General features: G+C 43.9%; 2 protein-coding genes across 2 annotated transcripts in view; both read left to right on the forward strand.

Moving 5' to 3' along the window:
• LOC137592139 (dynein axonemal heavy chain 12-like) overlaps positions 1-4,533 on the forward strand; it is a 32,708-nt gene extending 28,175 nt beyond the window's left edge. Inside the window, exons 55-68 of the mRNA XM_068310093.1 lie at positions 319-459; positions 572-730; positions 828-1,123; positions 1,214-1,470; positions 1,573-1,713; positions 1,825-1,962; positions 2,058-2,291; positions 2,385-2,573; positions 3,049-3,152; positions 3,240-3,444; positions 3,530-3,667; positions 3,772-3,863; positions 3,965-4,032; positions 4,159-4,533. Of these exons, the coding sequence (XP_068166194.1) occupies positions 319-459; positions 572-730; positions 828-1,123; positions 1,214-1,470; positions 1,573-1,713; positions 1,825-1,962; positions 2,058-2,291; positions 2,385-2,573; positions 3,049-3,152; positions 3,240-3,444; positions 3,530-3,667; positions 3,772-3,863; positions 3,965-4,032; positions 4,159-4,352 (2,356 nt within the window). The 3' untranslated portion in view covers positions 4,353-4,533. The remainder of the gene's footprint in view (positions 1-318; positions 460-571; positions 731-827; positions 1,124-1,213; positions 1,471-1,572; positions 1,714-1,824; positions 1,963-2,057; positions 2,292-2,384; positions 2,574-3,048; positions 3,153-3,239; positions 3,445-3,529; positions 3,668-3,771; positions 3,864-3,964; positions 4,033-4,158) is intronic.
• Positions 4,534-13,814: 9,281 nt separating this feature from the next.
• Positions 13,815-16,749, forward strand: part of LOC137592200 (dynein axonemal heavy chain 12-like) — a 54,527-nt gene continuing 51,592 nt past the window's right edge. Inside the window, exons 1-2 of the mRNA XM_068310217.1 lie at positions 13,815-13,862; positions 14,916-15,021. Of these exons, the coding sequence (XP_068166318.1) occupies positions 13,815-13,862; positions 14,916-15,021 (154 nt within the window). The remainder of the gene's footprint in view (positions 13,863-14,915; positions 15,022-16,749) is intronic.

The following is a 16,749-nucleotide window of genomic DNA, read 5'->3' on the forward strand; positions in this document are numbered from 1 at the left end:
GTATATGCACGACATACAGCACAGATGTAATTGCAGTCCTCTCTGACCCACGGTAAACAGGCAGTAACAGGCAGTATGACACAGGCAGTACAACAGGCAGTACAACCCAGGCAGTGCAACACAGGCAAGACAACACAGGCAGTACAACGGGATGCGTTAATGGTCAATAAACAAGTCGTGGCCCCTCTTACAAAATGTTTCTGCATAAAAAGACTACAAAAATGTGCCTCTTCTGACAAGAACTTTTAGCATAGGCTCATGTAACTTCAAGCTGGTCCATGGTTATCTGAAACTTTTTTTTTGTCTTCTACTCATTAGCGCCAAGGACACTGACCTGGAGAAGAGGCTTCAAAACCTAAAGGATCACTTCACATACAACCTATACTGTAATGTCTGCCGTTCTCTGTTTGAGAAAGATAAGCTCATCTTTTCATTTCTCCTCTGCTGCAATATCCTCCTGTAAGTAAAAACAACAAATTTTAGAATTCAATTTTAATTTATTTTTTATTCAATGCATATCTGAAGTATTGTCTTTTAAATACTTCACTGCTTTGTGTGCTTTTCCATTTAGATCAAAGAAGGTAATTGAGTACTGTGACTTTATGTTCTTGCTAACCGGAGGAGTGGGTCTGCAGAACATGATCCCCAATCCCGATAACAGTTGGCTACAAGACAAGAACTGGGATGAGATCTGTCGAGCCAGTGATCTGCCTGGGTTACAAGGATTAAAGTAAAAAGCAACACACAGAGACAAACGAATGCAAATAGCTTCCCATAGAGTGTCTTGTTTGTCATTAAAACATTTTTGACTGATATTTACTCTCTAGGGAGGCATTCATCAAAGATGCAAGTTGCTTCAAGTCTGTTTATGACAACAAAGAGCCATGGAATGCCCCCCTGCCTGATTCCTGGAATGAACAACTCAATGATCTGCAGAAGTTGATAGTTTTGCGATGTCTCAGACCAGATAAGATGACGCCAGCTGTGATTAAATTTGTTACCCAAAACATGGGGAAGCCATTTGTACAGCCTCCTCCCTTTGATCTGAGTAAGAGTTACTTGGACTCCACCCCATCTTCCCCACTAGTGTTTATGTTGTCTCCAGGAGCAGATCCCATGGCTAGTAAGTCCTTCAAATGACAGCAGTCGTTTCTAATGTTTAAAAATATTCTAAATCTAAATAATCCTTCTCAATAACACTACTCCTCCACAGGCTTGCTCAAATTTGCCAAATCCAAGCAGATGGTTGGTAACAGATTCCAATCCATTTCCCTGGGTCAAGGGCAGGGACCCATGGCTGAAACAATGATTACACAAGCCATTACCGGTGGTACATGGGTATGCTTACAAAATTGCCACCTGGCCATTTCTTGGATGAACACCCTTGAGGATATCTGTGACAGCCTCCCCAACAACAAAAATCTCAGACCTGGATTCCGACTTTGGCTAACAAGTTATCCTTCAGCCAAGGCAAATACATTTTGATCAGCACTAGTATGCAAAGTAATTATAGCAACAAGGCTGAGCTTTCTTCTGTCCCTCATAACTGAACAACATTCTTTCTGATTTCAGTTTCCAGTGTCCATACTGCAGAATGGTGTAAAAATGACAAATGAGCCTCCTACCGGACTCAGACAGAACCTACTGCAGTCTTATTTGACAGATCCTATTTCTGACCAAAATTTCTACAGCGGTTGTCCAAAGAAGGAGAATGTAAGTTGTGGAAGGAGTTCATGTAGACACTGTATGTGATGGGAAATTTAAAGTTCTGCAGCTTATGTAACAAAAATTGAAATGGTTCTGACTCATGTTTTTCTCCTTTAGATTTGGGAGAAGCTCTTGTTTGGATTGTGTTTCTTTCATGCTCTGGTTCAAGAGAGGAAGATGTTTGGTCCAATAGGCTGGAACATTCCTTATGGCTTCAATCAGTCTGACCTTCATATAAGCATCAAGCAGCTACAGGTATGCATTTCTATGTTGCTTTCTGTGCAATAATAGTAAAAAAAAAAGTCACATCAACTTTATTTGTGTGTTGTTGTTGTTGTTGTTTTTTTTAGCTGTTTGTCAATGAATATGAAAAGGTTCCATTCGATGCCATCTCCTACTTGACTGGTGAGTGCAACTATGGTGGTCGTGTGACAGATGACTGGGACAGGCGGCTTCTTTTGACCATGTTGGCTGATTTTTACAACAAGAACACCATTGAGACACAATGCTACTCATTCTCACCCAGCGGTGATTACTATGTCCCAACTGAGTCAAATTATAAAGACCTCATTGCTTTCATTAAGGTAAAACTATTTGAAAATAAAGCATATAAAGGCCATATAATTTTCTCAATATGTTGACAATCTGGTGTGGCTGATTTGGAGTTTGTGTTCTAGGAACTTCCACTGAACCAGCATCCTGAAGTGTTTGGAATGCATGAAAATGTTGACATTTCCAAGGATCTTCAGCAGACAAAGTTGCTGTTTGATTCTTTGCTACTCACCCAAGGTAGACAAACTCAAGGAGGACAAAGCTCTGGGGCCGATGGAGCCCTCCTTGAAATTGTGAAGAACATCTTAAAGCAGGTATGACTTTATTTGTTTATAAGTGAAATGGCCGTTGTGTAAAAGTGTAAATATCATAATGTTCTGATAATAATTAAATATTATTAGCATAATTTTATCCAGCATAATTTTTAAGATCAAAGTTAAACTTTGTTCAATAGTTGTTACACCTGTAAACCGTTTCCGCATTATAATTCAGCAGATTAACGTGTACAACCACATTTAGCTGTGCCACATCTAAATAACATTGTCAAGGTGAGCCTTGATGCTAACTTGTGTTATTGTTTCAAATAATAACAGACTCTAACAGCAGAGGCTTGGATAGAAAAGTTTTAGACACACAACACTTTTTAAAATTTTAACTTTTTTGGAATGAACTTCAGGTGTATCCTTTTGTAAAAGTGTCAGTTTCTTTTAGCATTACATTAATTATTAAGCTCCATAGGTTTTGCTGCATGTTCTAACTTTGCTTTTTCCTTGTTTATTTTTTGTCCAGCTTCCAGATAATTTTGACACAAATGCAGCTCTGTCAAAGTACCCAGTGCAGTATAATGAGAGCATGAATACTGTGCTTGTTCAAGAGATGGAGCGCTACAATACGTAAGGACAAATATCAATACAAAATGATAACACAGAGAGCACATCATGACCTGTTTATATGACTGTACTGCTTTTACTGTTTCTCAGGCTGTGTACTGTTATCCGTGAGACTTTAAAGAAGCTGTTGAAGGCCATCCAGGGTTTAGTTGTTATGGATGGAGAACTTGAGGGCATTGCAGGTTCTTTAAGTGTGGGCAAGGTCCCAGAGGCATGGGCCAAACGCTCTTACCCAAGTCTCAAACCTTTGGGCAGCTATATTACAGACCTTCTTACCAGGCTTCAGTTTCTGCAGGTGGAGTAATTTGACCAAGCAGATTAACATTAATACAATAAGACATTGTTAACTCTTATAATCTAACAATTACTTTTTCCTGTAGGATTGGTATGACAAAGGCAAACCAAATGTGTTCTGGCTGTCTGGTTTCTACTTCACCCAGGCCTTCTTAACTGGAGCTGTACAGAATTTTGCTCGGAAATATCAAATCGCCATTGATCTTCTTGGCTTGGATTTTGAGGTTAAAAGACACATACTCTAATCCTTCCCAACCCAGTTAAACTATTTTTTTACTCTAAAAGGCATTCTGATCAGTGGTTTTGTTTTTATGATTTTTACTTACAGGTTCTTTCTGTGGATGAGTCTGACACAGCACCCGAGGATGGTGTCTATGTCAATGGTTTGTTTGTGGAAGGAGCTCGATGGGACAGAGAAAGGTAAATTAGTGATATATTTTCAACAAAACATGTAACATCATAATTATATTATCCAAAGAGACTTTATGTACTTAAAATGTTATGTCTTTCTTTCATATTAGTGGAGTTCTTATTGAGCAACGTGCCAAAGAGCTTTTCAGCAAGATGCCAATCATCTGGATAAAACCTGGTACGTATTACCATTTAAGTTTCTGTGTACCTTTTTCAATACTATTAAAATGTTTTCTAGTTATTTCATCTTAATTTTCAGTTATTTTCTCATTTTCGTTGTTTCTTTTCTTCTGTCTCCCGTCAGCTCAAAATAAAGGCCAGGAAATTCCTTCAGACAAATATGTTTGCCCTCTGTACAAGACCAGTGAGAGGAAAGGTACCCTGTCCACCACCGGCCACTCCACCAATTTTGTAATTCCCTTGCTTTTGCCCACAAATAAGCCAACACAGCACTGGATCAAGCGTGGCGTAGCCATGCTACTCCAGCTTGATGACTAAAAGTTTTCAACGGTTGCATTTTGCCACTCTGGTTACTCAAGACACAAGTTGATCTCCAGACCAGAAACTGAACGTACCATTCCCATGTAGACAAAATGCAACTTAAGGCCACAACTCTGGTCCACACATTGAAATCAGATTGATATCATTGCCCTTCAATTATGGTGTAATAGAGCAACACAGAGGCACGGTGGTTAGTACTGCTTCCTCACTGCAACAAGGTCATGGCCTCGATTTTCAACTCAAGTGGGCCTTTCTGGTTGGAGTTTGTATGTTCTGTAGGTGTTGTGTTCGCGTAGGTTTTCCCCAGGTGCTCTGGTTTTCTCCTACCATCAAAACGTGCAGAATATTAGGTTAATTCATAATTGGATTTTGTATTTTAATACATACTATTTTTAAAGAATTGAATTTAAATTAAAAAACATTTTGAAGAACATAAAGTCAACATTATCCTTTTGCAAAATAACTACAGGATGAGATTTGAACTGGGTAAGTAACTTCAGGGTGAACTGAATTGTCAGTCTCCTTTTGAACTACATTAAATACATACACTGTGAAGGAATATACAGTGGTACCTCTACTTACAAACGTGTCTTCATGTAAAATTTTAAAGTTACGAAACACCTCAACAGGAAAATATTGCCTATTGTTATAAAAGAAAGTTCAGGATACGAAAGGTAAAAATACAGTCTGGGCTGCTACTTGCAGCTCCCAAAGTTTCCTGAACGCAACATTTTTATAGCTGCTCTGCTATTGGCTATTACCTACCATCTTTCTGGCATCCCATTGGCTAAGAGGGACCTCTAGGTGTAGCTAGATAGGTGTCACTGCAGCGTCCTCGTCATTCGGCCCTCGACACATGAGGTGTTCTGATAGTTTTCCGTAAATATATTAACTTTTAGAGTATTCACTATGGACCCCAAGAAAGTGATGGAGGAACAGAAAAGAAGAGGAAAAGTTTTTTTACAATACAAATGTGGCGTGAGCGGAGTATGGGGTGGTGAGGAATACCTGAATCGATGTGTCGACAACGCCACCTGGGGAATTGCACCCCAGGAAATCCTAAACTCAGATTGATCACACAGGTCCGTTATACCACTGGCGCGAGACTGTTTTCCATTAAAACAAACAAATTTTTATTAACAAAAGAATTAAAATAATACAATACGTGGCACACACCAGTTATGCCGTACTATAGGGTGAGCACTGGGGTCAAAAGGAAATAAGGGCTGGGGCTCCAGGCCTACCAAGCGGCAGGGACAACCAAAATCAAACGAATCACCCAGTGACACTGCACACACTCAAACCAAAAAAAAAAGGGATCGTGAAGAACGCGCCACCACCAAGGATAAAACTGCCGCTGTCAGCCCACAGCACCTAACAGAAAAGGAGAAACAATTAACACAACAGAACAGCACAAACTGGTGTGGACTAAATAATGATTTACATAATTTAAATGTACAAACTAATTCAACAAACTAATGGTAAATAACAAAATGTAACTGTAGAAAATGTCAAAATACAATCAAAGTATAATTAACTGAAAGTTGAATGGTCAGAGATAAAGAAACGGACTTAAAATATAAAGTGGTGTTCACTGGGCATGGGCGACCATGCAGGCCCTAAAGCTGCCTGTGAACCAACCACACCTTAGAATCAGGGCGATAAGCCGCCGACTAGGACTCAGTCCGCTCTCTGCTCACTGACCGAAATAAACAAAATTAGCGGAACATAGGAACCAAATATGACATAATTAAACTGAGAATGAATTAACCAAAATAAGAACAGAACCAAAATAAAGAACCAAATGAAGAACAACAAAAGGAAAATCAAAGAGCCAAATAATCCAAAATCAAATGTGCCGTAATTCAAACAAAATGGTTAAGAGGGCCAGTATGAAATAAAACCAGTCTAAATAAATAAAATAAAAACAGTCTGACTGTCCCACACGGAAGAACAGAACCATCGATCTGTTCTACGCTAATGCTAAGGAGGCATACACCGCCACCCCCCTCCCTCCACTAGGTAAATCAGACCACAACCTAGTGTACCTACAGCCCACCTACATCCCGCTGGTGAAACGGCTGCCAGCAACAACACGACAGGTCAGGAGGTGGTCCCCGGAAACAGAGGAGATGCTGAGGAACTGCTTCCAGATCACCGATTGGGATGTTATTGTGGGCTCACATGGGGAAGACATTGAGGGGGCAGCTCAGTGTTTTACAGACTACATAAACTTCTGTGTGGACACCGTGGCCCCTGTCAGGACAATCAGGTGTTACCCCAACAACAAACCATGGGTAACCAAGGAAGTCAAGGCTGTCCTGAACAGGAAGAAGCGGGCGTTCAGGAGCAAGAACGAGGAGGAGATGAGGAAGGCCCAGAAGGAAGTGAGACTCTGCCTGAGGGAGGCCAAGGAGGCGTACAGGAGGAAGCTGGAGAAGCAGCTGGGGCGCAACCAAGTGCGGGAGGTCTGGAATGGGATGAGAACCATCACCGGACACGGGAAAGGGCGCAGCACTGTGGAGGGGAATATTGAACGAGCGAATGAACTTAACAGCTTTTTCAATCGGTTCAGCTCCCCCACCACTCCCAGCTCCTCGTCCCAGGCCTCTCCTGGCCTACAGGCCTCTCCTGGCCCTACAGACCGCTCCACTGATGCTCCCTCCTCCTGTGCTTCCTCTCCTTCCACCCCTGCCACTTCTCCGAAGCTCACTCCAAGAACTGCGAAGCTCAACGGCCCCACCTCAACCACTGGACTTCCAACCTCGCCACAACCTCCTGCTCCCACCACGACCGAGACCATCATCACTGCAGACCTGGTGACGACAACGCTGAGGAGGCTCCGTCCCTACAAGGCGGCTGGACCAGATAAGGTCTCCCCAAGACTCCTCCGAGCCTGTGCTTCGGAACTAGGGGACCCCCTGCAACAATTGTTCAACCTCAGTCTGCGGCTGGGGAGGGTCCCGTCACTGTGGAAGACCTCCTGCATTGTCCCTGTACCCAAGAAAGGACGCCCTACTGAGCTCAACGACCACCGACCGGTCGCTCTTACCTCCCACGTAATGAAGACCCTAGAGCGACTGGTCCTGGAGCTCATGCGTCCACAGGTGCAGGGTGCTATGGACCCTCTCCAGTTTGCCTATCAGGCCAAGGTTGGGGTTGACGATGCTGTCATGTACCTCCTCCACCGCACACTCTCCTACCTGGACGCCGGGGGCTGTGCCGTCAGAGTGCTCTTCTTCGACTTTTCGAGTGCCTTCAACACCATCCAGCCCCAGCTCCTGCAGGATAAACTGACCTCCATGGCTGTGGACCCCTACCTCGTGAGCTGGATTACGGACTACCTAACGGACAGACCCCAGTACGTCCGTATGGGGGACTGCTTGTCTTCTATGGTGACCAGCGCCACGGGGGCGCCACAGGGTACCGTTCTATCCCCCATTCTCTTCACCCTCTACACATCAGACTTCAAGCACAACTCAGATACATGCCACATACAGAAGTACTCCGATGACACCGCGATAGTGGCATGTATCCGGGAGGGTGATGAGGGGGGGTACAGGGCATTGGTGGCTGACTTCGTGGAGTGGTGCCAACAGAACCAGCTCCAGCTCAACGTCTCCAAGACAAAGGAGATGGTTCTGGATTTCCGGCGGGCACCTCCCTCTCCACAGCCGGTGATCATCAATGGCAGTGAGGTGGAGGTGGTAAAAAACTATAAGTACCTGGGACTGCAGCTAGACAGCAGACTGGACTGGTCACTCAACTCCAACTGTGTGTACAAGAAGGGGCAGAGCAGGATGTACTTCCTAAGGAGGCTGGCCTCCTTCAACATCTGTCCTAAGCTCCTTTTCATGTTCTATCAGTCCGTAGTCTCCAGTGTGCTGTCATACGCCATTGTGTGTTGGGGTGGGGGGGCCAGGAAAAGAGATATGGACCGTCTGAACAGACTCATCCGCAGAGCGGGCTCAGTGGTCGGGCTGAGCCTGGACTCTGTGGATATGCTTCTGGAGAGCAGGACCATGTCTAAAATTAAGGCCATCATGAACAACACCAGGCACCCCCTACACACCACCTTCTCCCAGCAGAGAAGCACCTTCAGCGGCAGACTGCTGTCACACAGCGCCTCCACAGAGAGGCTGAGGTCCTCCTTCGTGCCCCGTGCCATCAGGGGGTACAATGACTCTCTCAGGAGGAGCGGGGGGGAGGTGGCGAGGTCAGCACGGGGTTGAAAATGGATTTAATTTAATTTAAATTTAATTTTATACTGTTGTATATATATATATATAAAATTTATTTATTTATTTTTTATACTGTTTTTATATTTTAATTCAATTTTATACTGTTTAGATTTTATTTTATACTGTTTATATTTTAATACTGTAATATTTTTAAATTTTATACTGTTTATATTTTTAGTTATAGTTTAGTATATAAGTCCTGTTAGTGCTGCATGTGCCTGTCTGTTAGTGTAATGTATGTCTTGTGGTATGTCCTGTGATGTCAGTGTTTCCTTTTCTCCTGGTGTTTATCCAGTATTATTTGTTAAGTAATGCCTGAGCAGTGGATATATGCAATTTCCTCCGGGATTAATAAAGTATCTATCTATCTATCTATCTATCTATCTATCTATCTATCTATCTATCTATCTATCTATCTATCTATCTATCTATCTATCTATCTATCTATCTATCTATCTATCTATCTATCTATCTATCTATCTATCTAAAAGGGCCAAGACTAAGCCATTATAAAAGGGCCAGGGCTAATGAGAAGAGCCAGGGTAGCAGCGTGGCCCAAGGAGTAGTGGTCCATGGTGTCCTGTAATAGCCAGAGCGCCGCAACGGGAGGATGTGCGTCTCAAACACGCCTGGGGTACACAGCCTGGGATTTACACAGAGATGTTAATGAGCTGGTGCGTGGAAACACAGCAAACAAAGGCGGACAAAGCGCAAACTAACATACCAGAGCGGGCAGGTAGACAGACGCACTGAGCAGAGCTCCACACAGGTCAGCCCCTCTCCCTCGGCCCCTGACAGCCAGCCACACTGGAACAGGTGGAGATTGTGTCACCACAGTGCGCATTACGCACCCACAGGAGGGAAAGATGGCAGGGTGCTTACCTGGGCGAGATGGTTGGGTACCTAGATGGCGACCACACAACGGGTTCACACCACCCAAATGGGAAGCCGTCTGGGGAAACTGAGCTGCCGATGCCACGCCAAACAATTTGCGGCCACGCTGAGCCACAGCCACCACGGGAGCGCATGAAGAGCAGGAGAGAGCGGGCGCGACCGCACGCACCTGAATATAACCGTGTGCGTAGCACCGCCCCCCCCATCAGTGCGCCACAGCTGTGCGTAAAAGGCTGGCACAGTGCCAAACAGTGACAGGGAGGGAAATAGCCTCTGGCTACACAAATAAAGCAAGAGATAATAGAAAAGCATGAAAAAGGGATGCGTTTGGTTGATCTTGCCAAAGAATATGGCTGTAATGCATCTACCATCGCCACGTTGCCAAAACAAAAGGAAGCGCTAAACGCTATAACTCCTTCCAAAGGCCTCGCAATAATTTCGAAGAGGAGGTCGGCAGTGAACAATGAGATGGAGAGGTTGTTACTTGTGTGGATAAAGGAGGAAGAGATGGCTATTGACAAAGTGACCGAGGCCATAATTTGCTAAAAGGCAACTCTCATTTTTAATGAACTCGTGAAGGTGTCACGAACCGGCTCGGGGTCCGCCCCCAGCCTCGCGCTGGTTTCCTGCGGCGCAGATCCCACACCTGCGTCCAATCATCACAGACACACCTGCCACCGTTTTACCCCTAATCACGGACTATAAAGACCCAGCTTGAACACGGACCCAGTGTCAGATCCTCTGTGTTGATGCCTTTTTTGTCGCCAGTTCATCCTGACTCCTACCTTGACCCCGGATTGTCTTTGGACCCCGACCTGCCTGCCTGGACCCGTATTAGAACTCTGCTTTGTCCCCGACCACGAACTCTGCCTCTCGGACTTGTACCTCTGCCTGCCTGCCTGTTTCCCGTAAGTCCTGTCCGTATTCCCCCGTGTCTACACGCCGCTCGTCCCGCTCTGTTTCCTTGGACTCGTGCATCGGTCTTTCCCGTGCTTCCCTTGTGTGCCTTTGCTGGAATAAAGACTTTAGTTCAGATGCACCTAGTCTCCGCTTCTGTCTCGGGCCTGACAGAAGGAAGCTTCAGGCGAGGGAACGTCGGCGAAAGAACACCCGGAGTTTAAGGCATCGTGTGAGTGGTTTGAGAAGTACAAAAGGAGGACTGGAATTCTCTCTGTTGTTCGGATTGGTAGGAAAGTAACGCTGACCGCAAAGCGGCCGACGAATTTGTGCAAAAATTCAAACAATTAGTGATCGATGAAGGCTAGGTTGCACAGCAAATTTTTAATTGTGACAAAATGGGCTTTTTTTGGATGATGCCTCGCCGTACCTTCATCACTGCAGAAGAGAGGAAATTGCCAGGCCACAAGCCCATGAAGGACTTCCTTACACTTGCCCTTTGTGCCAATGTGAGTGGGGATTGCAAATCAAGCCCCTGCTGGTTTACCACTCCGAAAAGCCCAGATCATTCAAGGCTCACAAAATATCAAAAGAAAGACTTCAGGTACTATGGAGGGCCAATACCAAGGCCTGGGTCACCCGTCAATTTTTTGTTGCGGGGGTCAATTTGTTTTTTGGCCCTGCTGTTAAGAGGTATCTAGAGGAGAACGAACTCCCCTTCAAGTGCCTTCTCGTTCTCGATCGACTTGGCTTGGCAGGAGGTGACCAGGCATAACCTTAATGCAGCTTAGAGAAAACTGTGGCCCGATGGTGTTGCCCCACGGAATATGTAGGGGTTCGAGTTGGAGGGTGAAGTTGAGCCTGAAGTTGAGGAAATTATTTCGCCGGGGAAGGCCATGGGTCTTGAGGTTAATGAAGAGGACATCAATGAGTTGATTCAGGAGCATGACGAGGAGCTTTCAACAACGGAGCTAAAAGATTTGGAGGCGATGCAATGCACGACAGTGCAGGAGGAGTTCAAACAGGACAAGGAGGAGGAGGCAGTCATGATTCCATCAGCCCGAATCAAAGACATTCTAGGAAAATTCCATGAAGTTTCGGAATTTGTTGAAAAGAATCACCCAGAAAAAGTGTTCACTAGTCAGGCAATCCCTCACTTTGATAATGTTTGCCTTGGACATTTTCGAAGGATTGTTAAAAGCAGAGAAAAGCAAACGCCTTGGATCAGTTCTTTACAAAATCTCAGGCAAAAACCACTTCCTTCTGAGAGAGAACATGAATCAAAGAGGGCAAAAAACAATGAGGACAGCAGTTAAAAGGTAAATGACCATCATTTTTATTCCTTACTTGATTCTTCGTTTTTTACATTATGCACAACTCTCATTTATTGTTTGATAATCTAATTGTAACATGTATTTATTCAATGTTTTGATGCATTTTTATGCTTTATAAAACATTTATGTCTGAATTTTGGGGGGCTTGGGACGGATTAGGGCATTTGCATGGAAAACGCGTCTCTACTTACAAAATTTTCTACTTAAGAAATTTCTTCCAGAACCAATTAATTTGGTAAGTAGAGGTACGTAGAGTATGTGTTCATGTAATAAAACAACACCCAATATATGCTTTATACAAATCTTTAGCATGTTCACCTTTGTATGCATGGTTATAGTTGCTGACAACAGGATGCAGATGTATTGTCTAGCACCCCATGGTTGGTTCTGCCTTCCAAGAGGAAATTCACTTATGAACTTTCACAGGAGCCGTTTTGTACATATTTACATAGCCAATCTTAGGCCCCGTCCACATGGTGCAGGAACGTTTTGAAAATGCAACTTTTTTCACCCCACATCGAAAACGATTTGCGTCAACACGGCAGCGTTTTCAAAAGATCTCCGTGCACACGTAAACGCATACATGCATTTTTGAAGACTGCTATAAGCATGCCAAACCATGTAGTGGCAGTATTGGGTCAAATTTTATCCAATAAGAATCCTCCGTGTTTTGTTGTCACTTCCGTTAGAAATTAAAAGGTGGCGCCAGGAACGTTTGTTTGGACTGACAAGTGGAATTGCTCCTACACACAATTTTAGAATACAAAGTCAGCAAGACTGCAGAAAATGTGGACTGGGAGTCGTGTCAAACAAACTATGCTGACATAATGGAAATTTACTTGGAGATATGTCCCGCAGAGGCAACAACTGACTTTCCACATGGAGGGGGGGCGTTAACCCGTGTTATACTCGCATTGAAAATTAAGACGATTTGGGGTAAATATCACCAGGCCATCGACAAAGAACGTAGGAGCGGGTCTGGAAGGTTTGTTCTTTTGTACTTCGAGCTATGCGAGGAGATATGGGGCGGTTCTCCCACCACCACAACCCTGCCATTTGGGATGGAAACCGCTGACTTGGTTGAAAACATTCCTGTTCCCTCATCGTCCACATCCTCGGCCACTTCCGACTCGTCCACCATGGAGGCCCTGAATGCTGACACAGATGCGAAGAGCAGTGTGACACATGCAGGGCAACAGTGCAGAGACGCACAGCTGGAATATATATTCATTGAATTATTCTAAATGTTTGCTGTTTGGTTTAGCACGAATCAAATTGCTGATTCTTTGTCATGATACCATATGGAAGAGCACAAAATATGATACCATTGTTTTAAATTAACGACCTACAAATCTCTTATCAAGGCCAAGCTGAATGGCTATGGGCATTCTGAGCGTCTGAAGAGGAAGCTGTCAGCTTAGGCCTAGTCGCTCCAATCAATGGAGGAGGATCGACAGGTACAGAAAAGATTTTTGGAGGTGTTTGAGGCATCAGAAAGACGGTCAGCGGAAAGCTTTGACACACTTGCAAAAACACTAAATGTGCTCAGTACATCAGTTGCTGAAGGGTTTGCTGTGTTAAAGCAAGTTATGCTGAGTCCTCCACCTCCTCCGCCTCAGCCACTACACTACATGCCTTACCAGGAAAGAGGGCACATGTCATATCCGTCGCCGCTCCAATCTGTCCACCCAAGCCAGGCCTGTCAGTCCTTCTCACACGCCTCTGCCATTAGCGGAGCCCACAGCAGCACACAGTATGTGCCTCGGTCCAGCACACCACTGGAAAACACAGGCCTCACTGGGTTTTCCTATACAGAAGCTCTCTTCCAAGATGAGTAGTAGGCTGATAAGGCAGGGCTTTAAGTTTTTTGTTAAAGGGGCCCTATTATGAAAATCACACTTTTTCACGTCTCTACATATGCATAGTAGTCCTCCCTAACCCAATCAACTCCTAGAATCTGGTAAACAAAACGCTTCCTGCATCAATAGATATTTGTAGTTTTAGGAAGTCATTTGCTAGAATGCCCTTTCTTGACGTCAACCAAGAGGCTCTGTGCAATTGGACAGAGTAATTGATGATATTGATTGGTTGACATGCCCAAGGGTGTGGCCATCCCCAAGAAGGAGTTCTTTGTCTCCGACGTGAGGTAGCAGTCTGTTGAAGTGGCGTCCGTCAGAGGGAGACATGATAGTTGCTCAGTTGTTGATTGTACAAATCAACACCAGTGTTTATTTTTCATCCCATCCAAAGAAGAATAGAAGAAACCGTGGTTGCATTTCATTTTTAATGGCAATGTGCCGGCTACATCACCTGTATGTTTGTTTGTGTGTGAGAACCACTTCACTGTAGCCTGTTTTCGCAATGAGGGTCAGTAAAGAACTGGCTTTGCCTTGAGACTGATCCTCATTAGAGTATCAATCCTAACCATACCGGACCAAGGAACTGCACCCTGGTTACAGGTAAGTCTAACCAAGTTGATCTTTTTTGCAGTTGTCTGTTAGCATGAGTGATCAAGTTCTATTTGGCTAATTAGGTAATACTGCTTTGTTTCGCATTTGCGTATTGCGTGTGTGCGCGCACGCTCCAACACGTGTGTTGGACCTACAGTATCTAGCTATAACGTACATCAGTTGGGCTCACTTTTTTTTTTTCATGTTGTTGGTTGGCTTTAATGAAGTCATGTTATGCTGGGCTATGTAGGTAGGTCTCCTTTGTTTCGCGTTTGCATATTGCGTCTGTGCGTGCACGCTCAACAAATTTGTGCGCGTTGGACCTACAGTATAAAGCTAAAATGCACATAAGTTGGTCTCATATTTTCTTATTGTTTGTTAGCATTAATGAAGTTATGCTATGCTAGCCTACGTAGACCGCTTTTTTCGCGTTTGTGTATTGCACGTGTGCGCGCATGCTCCAACACGTGTCTGCGTGCTGGACCTACAGTATCTAGCTACAACACAGGTAAGTAGGTCTCATATTTTCTTTCCTATTATCTTTTCAGCATAAATAAAGTCAACTTATGCTAGGCTAAGTAGGGAGTTGTGCTTTGTTTCGTATTGTGTGTGTGCGCGCACATGTTGGAGTCAATTGTTTGTTCGGCGTAATAGCGACAACGCACATAGGTCTGTCCTCTTTATCCAAAATCAGAACATTGGTGTCCTGAAATTATTGTCTCTCTTACTTGTGGATCCATTCAGCCAACAGCATCAAGGGACGTGGCGCGCCAAACTGACCCAGTGGACACTCATACTGTTGGTACACAGCTATCCTTCAGGACTCTGCAGTTCCACTATAGAAGTAAAGGTATGTACAAGTCATATTCCATACAATGTTTTAATAAAATAGGTTAAATATACTAATTTTCTAAATATTGTTGTCTACAGGTGTTCAGGCAACTGCTTCCCGTAAAGATTTTGTTACCCGTTATGTTGTTGTGTATCACGACCTTGTGTAGTCTGCTTGTCTGTCTCTCACTGGTCTGTCTTTCTTGCAGCTATTAGGAGTTGGCTGGTAGGCAGAGCTGAGAGGGAGTGCCTGTTAGTGCCTGCCATTCTGGGTTGGGCCTGCAGGACTTCTTAAGGACCGCCCTTTTGGTCACATTCTCTCTCTCAGCTGGGCCTGCTGCAGCCTCATCAGCCTGATCACTTTGTTTGGTTTGTTTGTAGCTTACAACACAACTTTACACCACGATTCACTCATCCCCGCACGGCTAACATGACTGATACCCTTCATACATACACATGCCATCAGTAACTTGCTTTTGCTTGTTTGTTTTAGTTAAATAAAACTTACTTTGACTGTTATATCTGTGTGTGGCCTCCCTTTTGTTGCCGACCTTGATCCAGGTGGTAACGTGTGTGTTAGTGAGTGCACATGTGTTGATAGTAGTTCAGTAAAAAAGAATAGTGTTGTGTATTAGACTATTCCAGCAAGACAGTAAGTGCAGTGTAGAGTTTAGTATAAACATTTTTGAGACAGATTCATGTATGTCATATGATGTTGTTTTGGCTCCTTATTTCGTTACGTTTCTATTGTACGGTTTATATTCATAAAACTTTAGCCTCTATGGAAAATGAAGTTCCTGTCCTGCAGATCTTCTATAATTTTTTGACTATATTTGCCTTTGTAATGCTGCTGTTATTTACATCAGTAGTTGTACCCATGTTAAAGTCAAGTTTATACTACAGACAACTGTTTAATTGCTAATTGCGTTCTCATTTTCTTTGATATAGGCAGGAATCATCCACTCCCACCCAGAAGATCAAAAAATACATAGTGTAGATAGATAGATAGATACTTTATTAATCCCGGAGGAAATTGTACATATCCACTGCTCAGGCATTACATAATGAATAAATACTGGATAAACACCAAGAGAAAAAGAAACGCTGACATCACAGGATATACCACAAGACATACACTACACTAACAGACACATGCAGCACTAACAGGACTTATATACTAAACTACAACTAAAATATACACAGTATAAAATTAAAATATAAACAGTAAAAAATTTAAATATAAACAGTATAAAATTAAAAATATAACAGTATTAAATTAAAATATAAACAGTATAAAATAAATTAAATCTATTCAACCGCGTGCTGAACTTGCCACCTCCCCCTGCTCCTCCTGAGAGAGTCATTGTACCCCCTGATGGCACGGGGCACGAAGGAGGACCTCAGCCTCTCTGTGGAGGTGCTGTGTGACAGCAGTCTGTCGCTGAAGGTGCTTCTCTGCTGGGAGAAGGTGGTGTGCAGGGGGTGGCTGGTGTTCATGATAGCCTTAACTTTAGACATGGTCCTACTCTCCAGAAGCTTATCCACAGAGTCCAGGCTCAGCCTAACCACTGAGCCCGCTCTGCGGATGAGTCTGTTCAGATGGTCCGTATCACTTTTCCTGGCACCCCCACCCTAACACACAATGTATGAAAACTGCCTTCTGAAATTATTTGCTGAGTGTCCTGTCTGCACCCGGAAATGTGATGTAAGGACCACAAAGCTGGGAACATTCCTGTCTGTGGAACAG

The sequence above is a fragment of the Antennarius striatus genome, chromosome 1, assembly GCF_040054535.1.
Source record: "Antennarius striatus isolate MH-2024 chromosome 1, ASM4005453v1, whole genome shotgun sequence".
In the NCBI taxonomy this organism is placed as follows: domain Eukaryota; kingdom Metazoa; phylum Chordata; class Actinopteri; order Lophiiformes; family Antennariidae; genus Antennarius; species Antennarius striatus.